Source organism: Oncorhynchus kisutch, linkage group LG14 (genome assembly GCF_002021735.2).
Source record: "Oncorhynchus kisutch isolate 150728-3 linkage group LG14, Okis_V2, whole genome shotgun sequence".
NCBI classification, from domain to species: domain Eukaryota; kingdom Metazoa; phylum Chordata; class Actinopteri; order Salmoniformes; family Salmonidae; genus Oncorhynchus; species Oncorhynchus kisutch.
In genome coordinates, this window is record NC_034187.2 from 6,052,849 (window position 1) to 6,073,574 (window position 20,726).

The 20,726-nt window shown below is 43.2% G+C and overlaps 1 protein-coding gene across 2 annotated transcripts in view; it reads right to left on the reverse strand.

The window, feature by feature from the left end:
• The window catches only part of LOC109903266 (E3 ubiquitin-protein ligase TRIM9), a 111,638-nt gene extending 97,104 nt beyond the window's left edge, over window positions 1-14,534 (reverse strand). For both annotated transcript variants that reach the window (XM_031787717.1, XM_031787716.1), the window contains exon 1: window positions 13,591-14,534. In XM_031787717.1, the coding sequence (XP_031643577.1) occupies window positions 13,591-14,427 (837 nt within the window). In that variant the 5' untranslated portion in view covers window positions 14,428-14,534. The remainder of the gene's footprint in view (window positions 1-13,590) is intronic.
• Between the last annotated feature and the right edge of the window lie 6,192 nt (window positions 14,535-20,726).

Sequence of the window (20,726 nt, forward strand, 5' to 3'; positions counted from 1 at the left end):
AGAGACAACTAACGACACCTGCCTCTGATTGAGAACCATACTAGGCTGAACACAAAAACCAACATAGAAAAACAAACATAGACTGCCCACCCCAACTCACGCCCTGACCATACTAAATAAAGACAAAACAAAGGAAATAAAGGTCAGAACGTGACACACGTTCTCGGTACACTCATTTAGAAGGGTTGCAGACAAAGGTAACAAATGATATCTTCAAATTGAGTCTCCAACATTTAAGAATGGGATTAATCCAGTGTCTGAGATGGAACTATCCTAACAGTAATTGGAACCCCCCAAAAAATCTAATTGTTATGTTCTGAACATGGTAGTCTACTCCATCCAGTATAAAGACGCCGTGGACACTGTGGATCCAGACTGAGAGTCAATCCTATTACCTCTCAGCATGGCAGAATCAAGCCAGGGACAATAGAGGAGAGCAGAGGAGGGTAGGAGGAGAGGAGAGGAGGGTAGAGGATAGAGGAGGAGAGGAAAGGTGAGGAGAGGAGGATAGAGGATAGAGGAGGAGAGGAGAGGAGGGTAGAGGATAGAGGAGGAGAGGAGAGAAGGGTAGAGGATAGAGGAGGAGAGGAGAGAAGGGTTGAGGATAGAGGAGGAGAGGAGAGAAGGGTAGAGGAGAGGAGAGGAGAGAAGGGTAGAGGATAGAGGAGGAGAGGAGAGAAGGGTAGAGGAGAGGAGAGGAGAGGAGAGGAGAGGAGAGGAGAGGAGAGGAGAGGAGAGGAGAGGAGAGGAGAGGAGAGGAGAGGAGAGGAGAGGAGAGGAGAGGAGAGGAGAGGAGAGGAGAGGAGAGGAGAGGAGAGGAGAGGAGAGGAGAGAAGGGTAGAGGATAGAGGAGGAGAGGAGAGAAGGGTAGAGGATAGAGGAGGAGAGGAGAGAAGGGTAGAGGATAGAGGAGGAGAGGAGAGAAGGGTAGAGGATAGAGGAGGAGAGGAGAGAAGGGTAGAGGATAGAGGAGGAGAGGAGGGAAGGGTAGAGGAGAGGTGAGGAGAGGAGAGAAGGGTAGAGGAGAGGTGAGGAGAGGAAAGGTGAGGAGAGGAGGATAGAGGATAGAGGAAGAGAGGAGAGAAGGGTAGAGGAGAGGTGAGGAGAGGAGAGAAGGGTAGAGGAGAGGTGAGGAGAGAAGGGTAGAGGAGAGGTGAGGAGAGGAAAGGTGAGGAGAGAAGGGTAGAGGATAGAGGAGGAGAGGAAAGGTGAGGAGAGGAGGCTAGAGGATAGGAGAGAAGAGGAAAGGAGAGGAGGGTAGAGGATAGAGGAGTAGAGGAAAGGTGAGGAGAGGAGGGTAGAGGATAGAGGAGGAGAGGAGAGAAGAGTAGAGGATAGAGGAGGAGAGGAAAGGTGAGGAGGGTAGAGGATAGGAGAGAAGAGGAAAGGAGAGGAGAGAAGGGTAGAGGAGGGTAGAGGAGAGGAGAGGAGAGGAGAGAAGGGTAGAGGAGGGTAGAGGAGGGTAGAGAATAGGAGAGAAGAGGAAAGGAGAGGAGAGAAGGGTAGAGGAGGGTAGAGGATAGGAGAGATGAGGAAAGGAGAGGAGAGATGGGTAAAGGAGGGTAGAGGATAGGAGAGAAGAGGAAAGGAGAGGAGAGGAGAGAAGGGTAGATGAGGGTGGGAGAGGAAAGGAGAAGAAGAGAGGAAAGGTGATGAGAGGAGGGAAGAGGAGGATAGGAAAGGAGAGGAGAGTAGAGACGGGTAGAGGATAGGAGAGAAGAGGAGAGGAGAGTAGAGACGGGTAGAGGTTAGGAGAGAAGAGGAGAGGAGAGTAGAGACGGGTAGAGGATAGGAGAGGAGAGTAAAGGAGAGAAGAGGAGAGTAAAGGAGAGAGGAGACATTACAGGAAGTCGCCTTGGTTGGGATTAGGACTCCCTCTCTTTCTCTTTCTCTCTCACACACACACACACACACACACAAGCTTATCATACTGATTAATTGTCTTTAATTGACACCCAACAGTTGTGACCTAATTTCCATTTCAAGCCCTGTATATGTGTGTGTGTGTGTGCGTGCATGCGTGCTTGTGTGTGTGTGTGTGTGGGAATGATCTGTAGAGCGCTGAACAACTCCCCATGTTGCTGGTTCATTAATAGTCTTCTTAATGTGAACCTCAATGCACCCTATTCCCTATCTAGTGCACCCTATTCCCCTATCTAGTGCACCCTATTACCCTATCTAATGCCCCCTATTCCCTATCTAGTCCACCCTATTCCATATCTAGTGCACTTTATTCCCCTATCTAATGCACCCTATTCCATATCTAATCCACCCTATTCCATATCTAGTGCACCCTATTCCCTATCTAGTCCACCCTATTCCATATCTAGTGCACCCTATTCCCTATCTAGTGCACCCTATTCCCCTATCTAATGCACCCTATTCCTTATCTAGTGCACCCTATTCCCTATCTAGTGCACCCTATTCCCCTATATAGTGCACCCTATTCCCCTATCTAGTGCACCCTATTCCCTATCTAGTCCACCCTATTCCCTATCTAGTGCACACTATTCCCTATCTAGTGCACCCTATTCCCCTATCTAATGCCCCCTATTCCCTATCTAGTCCACCCTATTCCATATCTAGTGCACTTTATTCCCCTATCTAATGCACCCTATTCCATATCTAATCCACCCTATTCCATATCTAGTGCACTTTATTCCCTATCTAGTGCACCCTATTCCCATTCTAGTGCAACCTATTCACCTATCTAATGCACCCTATTCCATATCTAGTCCACCCTATTCCATATCTAGTGCACTTTATTCCCTATCTAGTGCACCCTATTCCCCTATCTAGTGCAGCCTATTCCCCTATCTAGTGCACCCTATTCCCTATGTAGTGCAACCTATTCCCCTATCTAGTGCACCCTATTCCCTATCTAGTGCACCCTATTCCCCTATCTAATGCACCCTATTCCCTATCTAGTGCACCCTTTTCTCTATCTAGTGCACCCTATTCCCTATCTAATGCACCCTATTCCCCTATCTAGTGCACCCTATTCCCTATCTAATGCACCCTATTCCCTATCTAATGCACCCTATTCCCTATCTAATGCACCCTATTCCCCTATCTAATGCACCCTATTCCCTATCTAGTGCACCCTATTCCCTATCTAGTGCACCATATTCCCCTATCTAGTGCACCCTATTCCCTATCTAGTGCACCCTATTCCCTATCTAGTGCACCCTATTCCCCAATCTAGTGCACCCTATTCCCTATCTAGTGCACCCTATTCCCCTATCTAGTGCACCCTATTCCCTATCTAGTGCACCCTTTTCTCTATCTAGTGCACCCTATCTAGTGCAACCTATTCCCTATCTAGTGCAACCTATTCCTTATCTAGTGCACCCTATTCCCTATCTAGTGCACCCTTTTCTCTATATAGTGCACCCTATCTAGTGCACCCTTTTCTCTATCTAGTGCACCCTATTCCCTATCTAGTGCACCCTTTTCTCTATCTAGTGCACCCTTTTCTCTATCTAGTGCACCCTATCTAGTGCAACCTATTCCCTATGTAGTGCAACCTATTCCTTATCTAGTGCATCCTATTCCCTATATAGTGCACCCCATTCCCTATATAGTGCACCCCATTCCCTATCTAGTGCACCCTATTCCCTATCTAGTGCACCCTATTCCCTATCTAGTGCACCCTATTCCCCTATCTAATGCACCCTATTCCCTATCTAGTGCACCCTATTCCCCTATCTAATGCACCCTATTCCCTATCTAGTGCACCCTATTCCCCTATATAGTGCACCCTATTCCCTATATAGTGCACCCTATTTCCTATATAGATTCGGGAATGCTCCTATGTCACCTCTTCCTAAGCCACAGTCTGTAATAGTGTAGTTGTTAATGGAATCCCCTGCTGGCACAGTGTATGGACCTAGCCAAGATAGCAGGGGGCTTTGGATGCTGAGATCGCATGGATAGAGATAACATGGATAGAGATAACATGGATAGAGAAACCAAATGTAATCATAGTGAGAGACAGCTGTTGCCACGAGAAAAGGGCAACCAGTGAAGAACAAACACCATTGTAAATACAACCCATATTTATGCTTATTTATTTTATCTTGTGTCCTTTACCATTTGTACATTGTTAGAACACTGTATATATATATAATATGACATTTGTAATGTCTTTACTGTTTTGGAACTTCTGTATGTGTAATGTTTACTGTTAATTGTTATTGTTTATTTCACTTTATATATTCACTTTATATATTATCTACCTCACTTGCTTTGGCAATGTTAACACATGTTTCCCATGCCAATAAAGCCCCTTGAATTGAATTGACAGCTGAATGGTCGTCCATCAGTTTCCTACTGTCTGCTAGGTGTGGGGAATACTACCTAGGATAACACACTGGTGCACTGGCATTACATTGAGTATATCTGTCTGTGTGTGTGTGTGTGTGTGTGTGTGTGTGTGTGTGTGTGTGTGTGTGTGTGTGTGTGTGTGTGTGTGTGTGTGTGTGTGTGTGTGTGTGTGTGTGTGTGTGTGTGTGTGTGTGTGTGACACTGTCAGTGTTTCTAAGGCTGTCTGTCTATCTGTCCTAGAGGGTGTTCTGTCTGTCTGTCCTAGAGGGTTTTCTGTCTGTCTGTCCTAGGGGGTTTTCTGACTGTCCTAGAGAGTGTTCTGTCTGTCCTAGAGAGTGTTCTGTCTGTCCTAGAGGGTTTTCTGACTGTCCTAGAGGGTATTCTGTCTGTCCCAGAGGGTATTCTGTCTGTCCTAGAGGGTGTTCTGTCTGTCCTAGAGGGTATTCTGTCTGTCGTAGAGGGTGTTCTATCTGTCTTAGAGGATTTTCTGACTGTCCTAGAGGGTGTTCTGTCTGTCCTAGAGAGTGTTCTGTCTGTCCTAGAGGGTGTTCTGTCTGTCCTAGAGAGTGTTCTGTCTGTCCTAGAGAGTGTTATGTCTGTCCTAGAGGGTATTCTGTCTGTCGTAGAGGGTGTTCTGTGTGTCCTAGAGGGTTTTCTGACTGTCCTAGAGAGTGTTCTGCCTGTCCTAGAGGGTGTTCTGTCTGTCCTAGAGAGTGTTCTGTCTGTCCTAGAGGGTGTTCTGTCTGTCCTAGAGAGTGTTCTGTCTGTCCTAGAGAGTGTTCTGTCTGTCCTAGAGAGTGTTCTGCCTGTCCTAGAGGGTATTCTGCCTGTCCTAGAGGGTATTCTGCCTGTCCTAGAGGGTGTTCCGCCTGTCCTAGAGGGTGTTCTGCCTGTCCTAGAGGGTGTTCTGCCTGTCCTAGAGAGTGTTCTGTCTGTCCTAGAGAGTGTTCTGTCTGTCCTAGAGGGTGTTCTGTCTGTCCTAGAGAGTGTTCTGTCTGTCCTAGAGAGTGTTCTGTCTGTCCTAGAGGGTGTTCTGTCTGTCCTAGAGAGTGTTCTGTCTGTCCTAGAGGGTTTTCTGACTGTCCTAGAGAGTGTTCTGCCTGTCCTAGAGGGTGTTCTGTCTGTCCTAGAGAGTGTTCTGTCTGTCCTAGAGGGTGTTCTGTCTGTCCTAGAGAGTGTTCTGTCTGTCCTAGAGAGTGTTCTGTCTGTCCTAGAGAGTGTTCTGCCTGTCCTAGAGGGTATTCTGCCTGTCCTAGAGGGTATTCTGCCTGTCCTAGAGGGTGTTCCGCCTGTCCTAGAGGGTGTTCTGCCTGTCCTAGAGGGTGTTCTGCCTGTCCTATAGAGTGTTCTGTCTGTCCTAGAGAGTGTTCTGTCTGTCCTAGAGGGTGTTCTGTCTGTCCTAGAGAGTGTTCTGTCTGTACTAGAGGGTGTTCTGTCTGTCGTAGAGGGTTTTCTGTCTGTCCTAGAGAGTGTTCTGTCTGTCCTAGAGGGTGTTCTGTCTGCCCTAGAGGGTGTTCTGTCTGTCCTAGAGAGTGTTCTGTCTGTCCTAGAGAGTGTTCTGTCTGTCCTAGAGAGTGTTCTGTCTGTCCTAGAGGGTGTTCTGTCTGTCCTAGAGAGTGTTCTGTCTGTCCTAGAGGGTGTTCTGTCTGTCCTAGAGAGTGTTCTGTCTGTCCTAGAGGGTTTTCTGACTGTCCTAGAGAGTGTTCTGCCTGTCCTAGAGGGTATTCTGCCTGTCCTAGAGGGTATTCTGCCTGTCCTAGAGGGTATTCTGCCTGTCCTAGAGGGAATTCTAGAAACTTTTTCAAAATATCGTTTTTTAATACATTTGAATATTTGTAGCTACTTTGTTAAAGGAAAACTCCACCCAAAAAACTATATTTTGGTATTTGTTTCATTAGTCCATTAGTCCATTAGTCCATTAGTCCATTAGTCCACTAGTCCATTAGTCCACTAGTCCATTTGTCCACTAGTCCATTAGTCCATTAGTCCATTAGTCCATTAGTTCATTAGTCCATTAGTCCATTAGTTCATTAGTCCATTAGTCCATTAGTCCATTAGTCCATTAGTCCACTATTCGACATGTCTGCAATCACGTTTTCAAGATACATAACTTTCAGAATACAGGAATACAGCCAGTATGATGCATTTGACATTGCTTTGGTACACTAGAAGAAGTACTGAATGCTGATTGGCTGAAAGCTGTGGTATATCAGACCTTAAACCATGGGTATGACAATTTATATATATATATTTTACTGCTGTAATTACATTGGTAATTATTGCTTAAATGGAAAGCTGCATTTGCCTTGCAGCGTTGCACTGCAGTGGGTTCTGCAGTGGGTTCTGCAGTGGGTTCTGCAGTGGGTTCTGCAGAGGGTTCTGCAGTGGGTTCTGCAGAGGGTTCTGCAGTGGGTTCTGCAGTGGGTTCTGCAGTGGGTTCTGTGTGTAGCTGGATTTAACCAACATCCGCATCAAACTGCACACGTACGACTTGACAGAAATAGTACCAAATGGTGAATGTTGAACTTTTGTTGCACACAACAACAACAACAACGACAACAACAACAACAACGACAACGACAACCGACGACGACGACGACAACGACAACGACAACAACAAAATGTTGGATTTACATCATGAAAAAAAAAAAACGTTTGAATGCAGAATTTATTACGCAGTATTGATGCAATGACACTGTTGGTTTCATCAAGGCGTAAGAGGCTTGTCTGTTAAAAGGACAATGAGGACAACCTTTCACCTCCGGTGAAACTGCTATGATTTATACCGGTATATATATATTTATTTTGGACAACATTGAAGTAGATAGGGCCAGCAGGTCGTCATATCAGGCTACTCTAGAGACTGATTGAAGTAGATAGGGCCCACAGGTCGTCATATCAGGCTACTCTAGAGACTGATTGAAGTAGATAGGGCCAGCAGGTCGTCATATCAGGCTATTCTAGAGACTGATTGAAGTAGATAGGGCCCACAGGTCGTCATATCAGGCTACTCTAGAGACTGATTGAAGTAGATAGGGCCAGCAGGTCGTCATATCAGGCTACTCTAGAGACTGATTGAAGTAGATAGGGCCAGCAGGTCGTCATATCAGGCTACTCTAGAGACTGATTGAAGTAGATAGGGCCAGCAGGTCGTCATATCAGGCTACTCTAGAGACTGAAGTGAAGTAGATAGGGCCAGCAGGTCGTCATATCAGGCTACTCTAGAGACTGAAGTGAAGTAGATAGGGCCAGCAGGTCGTCATATCAGGCTACTCTAGAGACTGAAGTGAAGTAGATAGGGCCAGCAGGTCGTCATATCAGGCTACTCTAGAGACTGATTGAAGTAGATAGGGCCCGCAGGTCGTCATATCAGGCTATTCTAGAGACTGATTGAAGTAGATAGGGCCAGCAGGTCGTCATATCAGGCTACTCTAGAGACTGAAGTGAAGTAGATAGGGCCAGCAGGTCGTCATATCAGGCTACTCTAGAGACTGATTGAAGTAGATAGGGCCCGCAGGTCGTCATATCAGGCTACTCTGATTTGATTTGATTTGATTTAGAGACCGAAGTGAAGGAGATAGGGCCCGCAGGTCGTCATATCAGGCTACTCTAGAGACTGATTGAAGTAGATAGGGCCCACAGGTCGTCATATCAGGCTACTCTAGAGACTGATTGAAGTAGATAGGGCCCGCAGGTCGTCATATCAGGCTACTCTAGAGACTGAAGTGAAGTAGATAGGGCCCGCAGGTCGTCATATCAGGCTACTCTAGAGACTGAAGTGAAGTAGATAGGGCCCGCAGGTCGTCATATCAGGCTACTCTAGAGACTGAAGTGAAGTAGATAGGGCCCGCAGGTCGTCATATCAGGCTACTCTAGAGACTGATTGAAGTAGATAGGGCCTGCAGGTCATCATATCAGGCTACTCTAGAGACTGATTGAAGTAGATAGGGCCCGCAGGTCATCATATCAGGCTACTCTAGAGACTGAAGTGAAGTAGATAGGGCCCGCAGGTCGTCATATCAGGCTACTCTAGAGACTGAAGTGAAGTAGATAGGGCCCACAGGTCGTCATATCAGGCTACTCTAGAGACTGATTGAAGTAGATAGGGCCCGCAGGTCGTCATATCAGGCTACTCTAGAGACTGATTGAAGTAGATAGGGCCCGCAGGTCGTCATATCAGGCTACTCTAGAGACTGATTGAAGTAGATAGGGCCCGCAGGTCGTCATATCAGGCTATTCTAGAGACTGATTGAAGTAGATAGGGCCCGCAGGTCGTCATATCAGGCTACTCTAGAGACTGAAGTGAAGTGAACAACAAAAATGTAGTATTGTATTATTACACATGATTTAGTAATCTAGGCTACCCACAATTCAATTGGAGCTGAAAATAAAGTATAGGTTAGGCTTATTAAATCTAGACTACTACACGCTATTCGTTTCCACAATTGCATTAATGAACGACATCCATTTAGGACTAACCTTGTAACCTTGTAACCTTGTAACCTTGTAACCTTGTAAATACCAGACTGATTTCATGCTGTGCAGCAACATTCATCCCAGCTGGCACATAACGTTCTAAGAACCATCCCAGCTGGCACATAACGTTCTAAGAACCATCCCAGCTGGCACATAACGTTCTTAGAACCATCCCAGCTGGCACATAACGTTCTTAGAACCATCCCAGCTGGCACATAACGTTCTATGAACCATCCCAGCTGGCACATAACGTTCTTAGAACCATCCCAGCTGGCACATAACGTTCTTAGAACCATCCCAGTTAGCACATAACGTTCTGAGAACCATCCCAGTTAGCACATAACGTTCTGAGAACCATCCCAGTTAGCACATAACGTTCTGAGAACCATCCCAGCTAGCACATAACGTTCTGAGAACCATATGTTTCTTAGAGCTTGATGATAGTATGGTTGTCCTATGGTTATTGTGCATATAACCTTACCATATAGTTCTGGGAAGGGTGCAGGATATACCCAGCTAGCACATAACGTTCTGAGAACCATATGTTTCTTAGGTTGGAATGTCAATACTTCAGCATAACGCTTCCTAAAGGTTTCCTCGTGGTTATATTAAAAGTAATGTTCTCAGAACGTTCAGAGAATGTTAAGAAACAACATTCTTCTGTGGGTATTTCAGTACTTCATTATATCGGTTTCTGCAGGTTTCCTCATGGTTCTATTTAAAAACGTTACATAAATACCACAAGAAAACATTAGTAACGTTCAAAGAATATTATTTAAAAATATATACATATACATACATGTTCTCAGTGTCAACAAAACTCTATCCTCTATCTTGTTAAGTGTGTTCAGGTGTGTTGGCCACGCCCACTAATTAGCCACACCTGATCTTAATGAGTGCTTGTTACCTTTGAAATGGAGTCTCAAAAAACCCCAGCTTTGTATGAGTTTAAAAAAAACACATGGCATGCTAGCTGCATCCTGGTGGCACAGAGAACTAATTTCCATGGGAAAAGAACAGAAGATCATAGATTTGAATCTTACTGACGCTGTGCCACAATAAATAAATAAAAATTGTTTACATGACTAAGCCAATGAATTTCCATGCGTCTTATCAGTGCTTGGTGTTCAGAACAGTTAACCTAAGCTAGCAGTGTAATTAAAAGTCTTTTTGAAACATTCTGTGAAAGTTTTAAGGAAGTTATGCAAAAACCTCCAAGTAAACCTTTTACATTTCATTCAAAACATTTAGAGAATGTTCTCAGAACCTTATTTATTTACCTTCAAATATTTGAATTTCCGTTCTCAAAACGTTGATAAAACATCCTAGGAAAACTTTCAGAGAACCATAGTAAAACGTTCTTACAACCTCCCTGCAACCTAAAATCGAATATTCCCAGAACAGGCTAAATTTTCACTTTAATTCTCAAAACGTTTTTAAAAACATTTTACCGGTCAGGAAACGTATGGCTTCATTCTCAGAACCAATGGGAAACCAAAAACGTACATTCCCACAACTTCCAACGAACCAAACGTGGTAGCTGAAATGTAAGCTCACGTGATCAGGCGGCTTTGCGAAGCTAATTTAAGACTAGAATTGGTGAGTTAAACGAGCGTTATGACATTAGAAAAACAGAGAGGTATAAATGTAGCCATTTGGCAAACAAGTTACCTTGTGACGTTTCCACATAGCTCCCAGAGCCTTCCTGTAAACATTGGTAATACACTGATCTGACAAGTTTCCCTTGAAATGGGGAATAGACTAAAACGAACAGCTTGGTATGAGTTTTTTTTTTTTAAACACGTCATGCCAGCTCCATCCTGGTGGCGCAGAGAACTAATTTCCATGGAAACCTAACAGAAGATCATAGATTTGAATCTTACTGACGCTGTGCCACAATAAATAAATAAAAATAGTTTACATGACCAAGCCAATGAATTTCCATGTGTCTTATCAGTGCTTGGTGTTCAGAACAGTTAACCTAAGCTAGCAGTGTAATTCAGTGGCGGCAGGTTAGCCTAGTGGTTAGAGCGGAAGGTTGCGAGTTCAAACCCCTGAGCTGACAAGGTACAAATCTGTCGTTCTGCCCCTGAACATGCAGTTAACCCACTGTTCCTAGGCCATCATTGAAAATAAGAATTTGTTCTTAACTGTCTTGACTAATTAAATAAAGGTAAAAAAATACAAGTGTTTTTGAAACATTCTGTGAAAGTTTTACTCTAAATAACCTTTAAAGCTGCTAAATGTAACTTTTTGGGGGACTGACCAAATTCACATAGAAATGTGAGTTATCGATCTGTCATTTTCATTGAAAGCAAGACTAAGAAGCGGTATATCTCTTCTATGTGCGTATTTTCTATGCTGCCTGTTAATTAAGTTCATTTTTTTGCTTCTTTTACTTTCTGTTTTGTACACCAGCTTCAAACAGCTAAAAATACTGTATTTTTGCCAATGGAAAATATATTTCACTGTAATTCAGATGGTACAATTGATTCTCTACACAATGACTGCTTGTTTTGTCATAAACTGAAAATAGTCAAAACTATTAGAATTTTTGCAACCAGAAAATGGTGGCGCAATTTATGCATATCGCACCTTTAGATTTAATTGAAAACATTCACAACATTTAGAGAATGTTCTCAGAACCTTATTTAATTTAATAACCTTCAAATAACCTTTAATTTCCGTTCTCAAAACGTTGATAAAACATCCTAGGAAAACTTTCAGAGAACCATAGTAAAACGTTCTTACAACCTCCCTGCAACCTAAAATCGAATATTCCCAGAACAGGCTAAATTTTCACTTTAATTCTCAAAACGTTTTTAAAAACATTTTACCGGTCAGGAAACGTATGGCTTCATTCTCAGAACCAATGGGAAACCAAAAACGTACATTCCCACAACTTCCAACGAACCAAACGTGGTAGCTGAAATGTAAGCTCACGTGATCAGGCGGCTTTGCGAAGCTAATTTAAGACTAGAATTGGTGAGTTAAACGAGCGTTATGACATTAGAAAAACAGAGAGGTATAAATGTAGCCATTTGGCAAACAAGTTACCTTGTGACGTTTCCACATAGCTCCCAGAGCCTTCCTGTAAACATTGGTAATACACTGATCTGACAAGTTTCCCTTGAAATGGGGAATAGACTAAAACGAACAGCTTGGTATGAGTTTTTTTTTTTTAAACACGTCATGCCAGCTCCATCCTGGTGGCGCAGAGAACTAATTTCCATGGAAACCTAACAGAAGATCATAGATTTGAATCTTACTGACGCTGTGCCACAATAAATAAATAAAAATAGTTTACATGACCAAGCCAATGAATTTCCATGTGTCTTATCAGTGCTTGGTGTTCAGAACAGTTAACCTAAGCTAGCAGTGTAATTCAGTGGCGGCAGGTTAGCCTAGTGGTTAGAGCGGAAGGTTGCGAGTTCAAACCCCTGAGCTGACAAGGTACAAATCTGTCGTTCTGCCCCTGAACATGCAGTTAACCCACTGTTCCTAGGCCATCATTGAAAATAAGAATTTGTTCTTAACTGTCTTGACTAATTAAATAAAGGTAAAAAAATACAAGTGTTTTTGAAACATTCTGTGAAAGTTTTACTCTAAATAACCTTTAAAGCTGCTAAATGTAACTTTTTGGGGGACTGACCAAATTCACATAGAAATGTGAGTTATCGATCTGTCATTTTCATTAAAAGCAAGACTAAGAAGCGGTATATCTCTTCTATGTGCGTATTTTCTATGCTGCCTGTTAATTAAGTTCATTTTTTTGCTTCTTTTACTTTCTGTTTTGTACACCAGCTTCAAACAGCTAAAAATACTGTATTTTTGCCAATGGAAAATATATTTCACTGTAATTCAGATGGTACAATTGATTCTCTACACAATGACTGCTTGTTTTGTCATAAACTGAAAATAGGCAAAACTATTAGAATTTTTGCAACCAGAAAATGGTGGCGCAATTTATGCATATCGCACCTTTAGATTTAATTGAAAACATTCACAACATTTAGAGAATGTTCTCAGAACCTTATTTAATTTAATAACCTTCAAATAACCTTTAATTTCCATTCTCAGAACCTTATTTAATTACCTTCAAATAACCTATAATTTCTGTTAATAAAACATCCCAGGAAAACGTTCTCAGAACAGGTGAAATGTTCACTTCAGTTCTCAGAACTAAACATGAAGGTTCTCAGAACTAAACATGAATGTTCTCAGAACTAAACATGAAGGTTCTCAGAACTAAACATGAAGGTTCTCAGAACTAAACATGAAGGTTCTCAGAACTAAACATGAAGGTTCTCAGAACTAAACATGAATGTTCTCAGAACTAAACATGAATGTTCTCAGAACTAAACATGAATGTTCTCAGAACTAAACATGAAGGTTTTCAGAACAGGTGAAATGTTCACTTCAGTTCTCAGATCTAAACAGTGGATATTTTAGTAGACTCTCTTACTGTAGTATTTCACCTTGTCCCCTGTGGGAATCGAACCCTCGACTCCGGCAGTGCACGTGCCATGCTCTAGCAACTGAGCCATGCTCTAGCAACTGAGCAACACATTATCTACCAGGACACTTCTGGCTTCCTTCCCAGAACCAAACCAAAAACTTGCATTCCCACAACTTCCAAGGAATCAAATGTGCTTGCTGGTATGTAAGCTCATGGGATCAGGCGGCTTTGCGAGGCTAATTTAGGACTATGATTGGTGAGTTAAATGCGCTTTATGACATTAGACAAAACAGAGGTATAAATGCAACCATTTGGCAAAAGCACATTACCTTGTGTAGTTTCCACATAGCTCCCAGAGCCTTGACTTCATGTGTTCCGTGCTTCCCTTCCTCTAAACACTGGTAACACACCGGCATCTTGCACTGAACACAGTACATGCTCAGGTTCTCCAGTTCGTGCTCTGTACAGGTAGAGATCTTCCGGGGACTTGTCCGACGGCTTACCCGGCCGTGCGCCGGGGGCACGAGGCGATGCTTGGCTAGCGGACCTCGAGGGGGGTGGCACCTCAAGCGACAAGGGTCACAGTAGAACACGTCACATTGCTCGCACATCACAGTGGCCTCTTTGGGACTCTTCTCGCAGAGCTGACACTTGAGGGCGGCTGCTTTGCTCTGCTGGTACCGGTCCACAACCCCTTCCAGCACCCGGTTCTTGGCAAACCCGCGGAGCCCCCTTTCGTCCAGGTTGAGGCTGCGATGGCATTGCGGGCAGGTGATGCAGGAGTTCCGGGGGATAGGGGGTAGAGAGCCCTGGTGTCCTAGTAAGTGGTGCTGAGCAGGAGGTTGGGGGACGGCAGGGGGGAATACACGCACACCATTTGGGGATTTCTGGCAAGGGGTGGTCGGGGCACTTACGAATCCACCATAGGAGCCATATCCACTGTCCGCTTCGCTGTACAAGCTCATCTTATCCAGGTCTAGATAGTCATAATCAGATAGCCCCGAGCCAGACGCACGGCTACTCTGTGGAGATTCGGCGTCTGGTGTCTGTACTAGGATATTCCGAGCGCAAGCCAGGCAAATGTTGTGAGAGCACGGTAGAAGGATCGGCTCGCGGAAAAAAGATCCGCAGACAGGACATTTTAATTCTTCTTCCATTTCATCCATTTTAAATTCACTTCGGAGAGAAATAGTATCTCCCAATTCCAGAGAAGTTGTTATATTTGATGAATCAGAATGCTGTTGCGTGTACTGCCAGCGGTCGTCTTTTTCAGCATCCATCCACCACAGTAAATGCAACCTTGGAAGGAGGCAGGCAAATATATTCTGCAAACTATTCCGAGACAACTCACTTTCTAGCCAATACACAAACGGTGTTGCAAACGTCGGCTAATCCAGAGCAGCTATTGGACAAAGCAGCCGCCAGTATAATGCTTCTAGACCAGTCAGGTATGCTCTACGACAACATAATTTCCATACGATGATGACAGCGCCTGGCATTCACAATTCTCTTAGTGGTATCGATTGGAAACAACACAATATATTACTAATTATGAATTATGAAACTATGAGCATGAACCAATAATACACATTCTCTCTCTCTCTCTCTCTCTCTCTCTCTCTCTCTCTCTCTCTCTCTCTCTCTCTCTCTCTCTCTCTCTCTCTCTCTCTCTCTCCTGAACTCTGGGGTCCTGAGAGTTTTTCTCAATTGCTAAAACACAATTTCTGAAACCTTGCTCCATTTCCTGAAAACATTAAACACAAAACCTCATCTTCAAGCACTATTTACATAACCTCTGACTCCTCTTGCAAAATGAAACATTCGCCTCAAAACAGTTTTACCTGTGTTCAAAATCAAACACTGCTCTCAAATCATAAACAAAGTGATCAAAATGATATACACTCTCAAGCAGTCAGTAAACAGCAGTCAGTAAACAGCAGTCAGTAAATTGCAGTCAGTAAACATCAGTCAGTAAACAGCAGTCAGTAAACAGTCAGTAAACAGCAGTCAGTAAACAGCAGTCAGTAAACAGCCAGTAAACAGTCAGTAAACAGCAGTCAGTAAACAGCAGTCAGTAAACAGCAGTCAGTAAACAGCAGTCAGTAAACAGTCAGTAAACAGCAGTCAGTAAACAGCAGTCAGTAAACAGTCAGTAAACAGCAGTCAGTAAACAGCAGTCAGTAAACAGCAGTCAGTAAACAGCAGTCAGTAAACAGTCAGTAAACAGCAGTCAGTAAACAGCAGTCAGTAAATTGCAGTCAGTAAACATCAGTCAGTAAACAGCAGTCAGTAAACAGTCAGTAAACAGCAGTCAGTAAACAGCAGTCAGTAAACAGCCAGTAAACAGTCAGTAAACAGCAGTCAGTAAACAGCAGTCAGTAAACATCAGTCAGTAAACAGTCAGTAAACAGCAGTCAGTAAACAGCAGTCAGTAAACATCAGTCAGTAAACAGCAGTCAGTAAACAGTCAGTAAACAGCAGTCAGTAAACAGCAGTCAGTAAACAGCAGTCAGTAAACATCAGTCAGTAAACAGCAGTCAGTAAACAGTCAGTAAACAGCAGTCAGTAAACAGCAGTCAGTAAACAGCAGTCAGTAAACAGCAGTCAGTAAACAGCAGTCAGTAAACAGCAGTCAGTAAACAGTCAGTAAACAGCAGTCAGTAAACAGCAGTCAGTAAACATCAGTCAGTAAACAGCAGTCAGTAAACAGTCAGTAAACAGCAGTCAGTAAACATCAGTCAGTAAACATCAGTCAGTAAACATCAGTCAGTAAACAGTCAGTAAACAGCAGTCAGTAAACATCAGTCAGTAAACATCAGTCAGTAAACAGCAGTCAGTAAACAGCAGTCAGTAAACAGTCAGTAAACAGCAGTCAGTAAACAGCAGTCAGTAAACAGCAGTCAGTAAACAGCAGTCAGTAAACAGCAGTCAGTAAACAGTCAGTAAACAGCAGTCAGTAAACAGCAGTCAGTAAACATCAGTCAGTAAACAGCAGTCAGTAAACAGTCAGTAAACAGCAGTCAGTAAACAGCAGTCAGTAAACATCAGTCAGTAAACATCAGTCAGTAAACAGTCAGTAAACAGCAGTCAGTAAACAGCAGTCAGTAAACAGCAGTCAGTAAACAATACACCGACAAATAGAAGACACATTGTTCAAAACATAGAATCCTCAGGGAGAAGTACATTTTTTATCTAAATAAATATTCATATTTTTCCGTCGTTGTCCTTTGATGAACGAAAACATGTTCTATCATAGGAGCTCAAAATGGATCAGAAATTACTACTCTGCTTTGCTCTTTTCAATTTTGTTTTTTGTTCTTCCTCCTCCTTGTACCCCTATTTTTACAGTACTGTACCCTGCATCTCACAAACTTGTTCTTTGTCTCTGTGATACTGTCATTCTTGTTCTTTGTTGATATGAACCTGCAACCAGTCAAAATCTATTGAGCAGTCAGTACTGTTAATAAATGGAAAGCACAATGTTCAGGGCCATACAATTTGTCCATTGTACAGTATACAGCCCACAATGCACTGTACTACAGTATACAGCCCACAATGCACTGTACTACAGTATACAGCCCACAATGCACTGTACTACAGTATACAGCCCACAATGCACTGTACTACAGTATACAGCCTACAATGCACTGTACTACAGTATACAGCCCACAATGCACTGTACTACAGTATACAGCCTACAATGCACTGTACTACAGTATACAGCCTACAATGCACTGTACTACAGTATACAGCCTACAATGCACTGTACTACAGTATACAGCCTACAATGCACTGTACTACAGTATACAGCCCACAATGCACTGTACTACAGTATACAGCCCACAATGCACGGTACTACAGTATACAGCCTACAATGCACTGTAGTACAGTATACAGCCCACAATGCACTGTACTACAGTATACAGCCCACAATGCACTGTACTACAGTATACAGCCCACAATGCACTGTACTACAGTATACAGCCCACAATGCACTGTACTACAGTATACAGCCCACAATGCACTGTACTACAGTATACAGCCCACAATGCACTGTACTACAGTATACAGCCCACAATGCACTGTACTACAGTATACAGCCTACAATGCACTGTACTACAGTATACAGCCCACAATGCACTGTACTACAGTATACAGCCTACAATGCACTGTACTACAGTATACAGCCCACAATGCACTGTACTACAGTATACAGCCCACAATGCACTGTACTACAGTATACAGCCCACAATGCACTGTACTACAGTATACAGCCCACAATGCACTGTACTACAGTATACAGCCTACAATGCACTGTACTACAGTATACAGCCCACAATGCACTGTACTACAGTATACAGCCCACAATGCACTGTACTACAGTATACAGCCTACAATGCACTGTACTACAGTATACAGCCCACAATGCACTGTACTACAGTATACAGCCCACAATGCACTGTACTACAGTATACAGCCCACAATGCACTGTACTACAGTATACAGCCCACAATGCACTGTACTACAGTATACAATACTAAAAGGGACAAAAATCAAAGGAGTAAACATGTGATCAATGTGCTTCTTCTTGTCTTTGGACTGGGTCAGGCCAGAGCACTTCGTCGACATCACAAGCTATATTGTCCCTCCTGAGGCAACGGGGGAAGAAGCCTCTTGTGTGCCATATCCAGCCCTGACATGATTCCTCACCTATATCACCACAGGCTAAATCAATGGCTTGCAGCAGATTTACTCTGTTGTAGGGTTGTCTATCATACACTTTCCATCTCCAAGAGGAGAAAAACTCCTCAATCGGGTTCAGGAAAGGCGAGTATGGAGGGAGGTACAAGTTCATAAACTGCCCATTGATGGGAAACCGTTCCCTTGCCTGAGCAGCTCGGTGGAAACTGACATTGTCCCACACTATCACATAAGTGGGAATGGGATTCTCATGTAGCTCTTGACCCTGCTGCTCTTGAACCTGCTGCTCAAATGAAATATCTCTTAGATTGGCAATAAATCTTAGAAGGTGCTGGGTGTTATATGGCCTGAGTGTGACATGGTGATGTAGAACACCATGGTTGCTGATAGCAGCACAGATTGTGACATTGCCACCTCGTTGACCAGGGACTTCAACAATGGCCCGCTGTCCAATCATGTTTCGGCCTCTCCTTCTCCTCTTTGTTAGATTGAAGCCTGCTTCATCGACAAAGATGAACTAATGGGGTCTGTCCAAGGATTCCAAGTCAAATATTGTCTGTGTAGAAATACAATATACAGTATGTAGGATTTTGTAAATCGTATAGAGACAGTGGTATACTGTAGAGTACAATTAGGCTTCTGATTCACATACATTGTATGTACTGAAGAGTAATGTCATTCACATAGTATGTGTTAGTACTGTAGACAATCTGGATTACAGTAAATGTTTCTGAATGTACACTTACTTGCGCATACTGAGCTCGCAGTTCTTTCACCCTTGGTGAGTTGCGCTCAAAAGGTACTCTGTATACTTGTTTCATTCGCATCCTGTTACGATGGAGGACACGGTCAATTGTGGAAATACTCAGTGTCGATTCCCTGGAAGTGTGTGTTGTCTTGTATCACTCGTTCCTGGATTTCTCTGAGTCGTATTGCATTATCTTGAAGGACCAGGCCAACTATAACGGCCTCTTGCTCCTGAGTGAATATAGCTGTCCTTCCACCTGCATGTGGCAGCCTTGCAATTCTACAAAATGTAGTTGTGCAGTTACAAATCATATTCATGCAGTACAATACATACAGTGATTAACTTTACACATGTCTATTGGAACAGCTGCATATAGTGTAGTACAGTAAATGTGCAATTACAAGAATACAGTAGTATCCTGTACCTGTTCTCTTCTCTGGATGTCCTTACTATGGTGGACACAGAAAATCAGCTCAAATTGGGTTGCACTCTAAGTCCTGCTTCCCTCATTGTCAGTCCATGGACAAGAACATGGTCTATAACTGTTGCTCGAATTTCATCAGATATTTCCACTCTTTGTCTTCCTCTTTATCTTCGTCCTCCTCTTCCTCTTTCTTGCCCTTCGTCCTCCTCTTCCTCCTCATAGCCCACCTCGCATACGCACTCGTCCTCGTCCTCGTCCTCCTCCTCCTCTTCCTCCTCTTCCTCCTCGTCGCCCACCTCGCATACGCACTCGTCCTCGTCCTCCTCCTCCTCCTCCTCCTCTTCCTCCTCGTCGCCTACCTCGCATACGCACTCGTCCTCGTCCTCTCACATTGTTTCTTCTATCTATTCTCAGACTTTCTCCTTCCCACCTTCAACAACCTGTTTGCTCTCTGAACTGGCTTATATTGGTTGTGTCACATCATTTGAAACAGGTTAAATCCATGTTGAGTGGTTGTGTTCAATCAATGACATGTGTTCTCTATTTGTATTTGATTGTTGCCACTTGTGTTTACCAGTATGGATGACATGTGCATTAGAGTGCAGAATGTGTTTACCAGTATGGATGACATGTGCATTAGAGTGCAGAATGTGTTTACCAGTATGGATGACATGTGCATTAGAGTGCAGAATGTGTTTACCAGTATGGATGACATGTGCATTAGAGTGCAGAATGTGTTTACCAGTATGGATGACATGTGCATTAGAGTGCAGAATGTGTTTACCAGTATGGATGACATGTGCATTAGAGTGCAGAATGTGTTTACCAGTATGGATGACATGTGCATTAGAGTGCAGAATGTGTTTACCAGTATGGATGACGTGTGCATTAGAGTGCAGAATGTGTTTACCAGTATGGATGACGTGTGCATTAGAGTGCAGAATGTGTTTACCAGTATGGATGACATGTGCATTAGAGTGCAGAATGTGTTTACCAGTATGGATGACATGTGCATTAGAGTGCAGAATGTGTTTACCAGTATGGATGACATGTGCATTAAGAGTGCAGAATGTGTTTTGAGAATGAGAATGTGTTTAGAGTTTTGCTGAAAAGTCTAAGTGAGATCTGCAAATTGTGTTTTACCATGTGAAATTGTTTAAGGTATTGACAACAGACTGCATAATTAGCTAAATGAGTCCAGGCAACTGAGAACTTTGTTCAGCCAATGGGTTTTAGTGTTTTAGCAACTGAGAAAAACTGTAGGACGATATGTTACATTTCGTATGGTATGTATTAATTGACGGTTGTCCATCATCCATTAAGGATGATATGTTACGAATTACAATTTGTACGATATACTTTGCAAAACCTATGATATGTTACGAATTGGGTTAGTTAGCATAATAAGTAGTTGCAAAGTAGTTAGTCGTTGAAAAGTTGCTAATTAGCTACAATCTAAAGTTGTCCGGGATGAGATTTGAACACGGTCCGGGATGAGATTTGAAGACGGGATGAGATTTGAACACGGTATAATATATGCCAGACGCATTACAGACCTTCTGTTTTATGTAACCATCCCAAACAAAACAGAT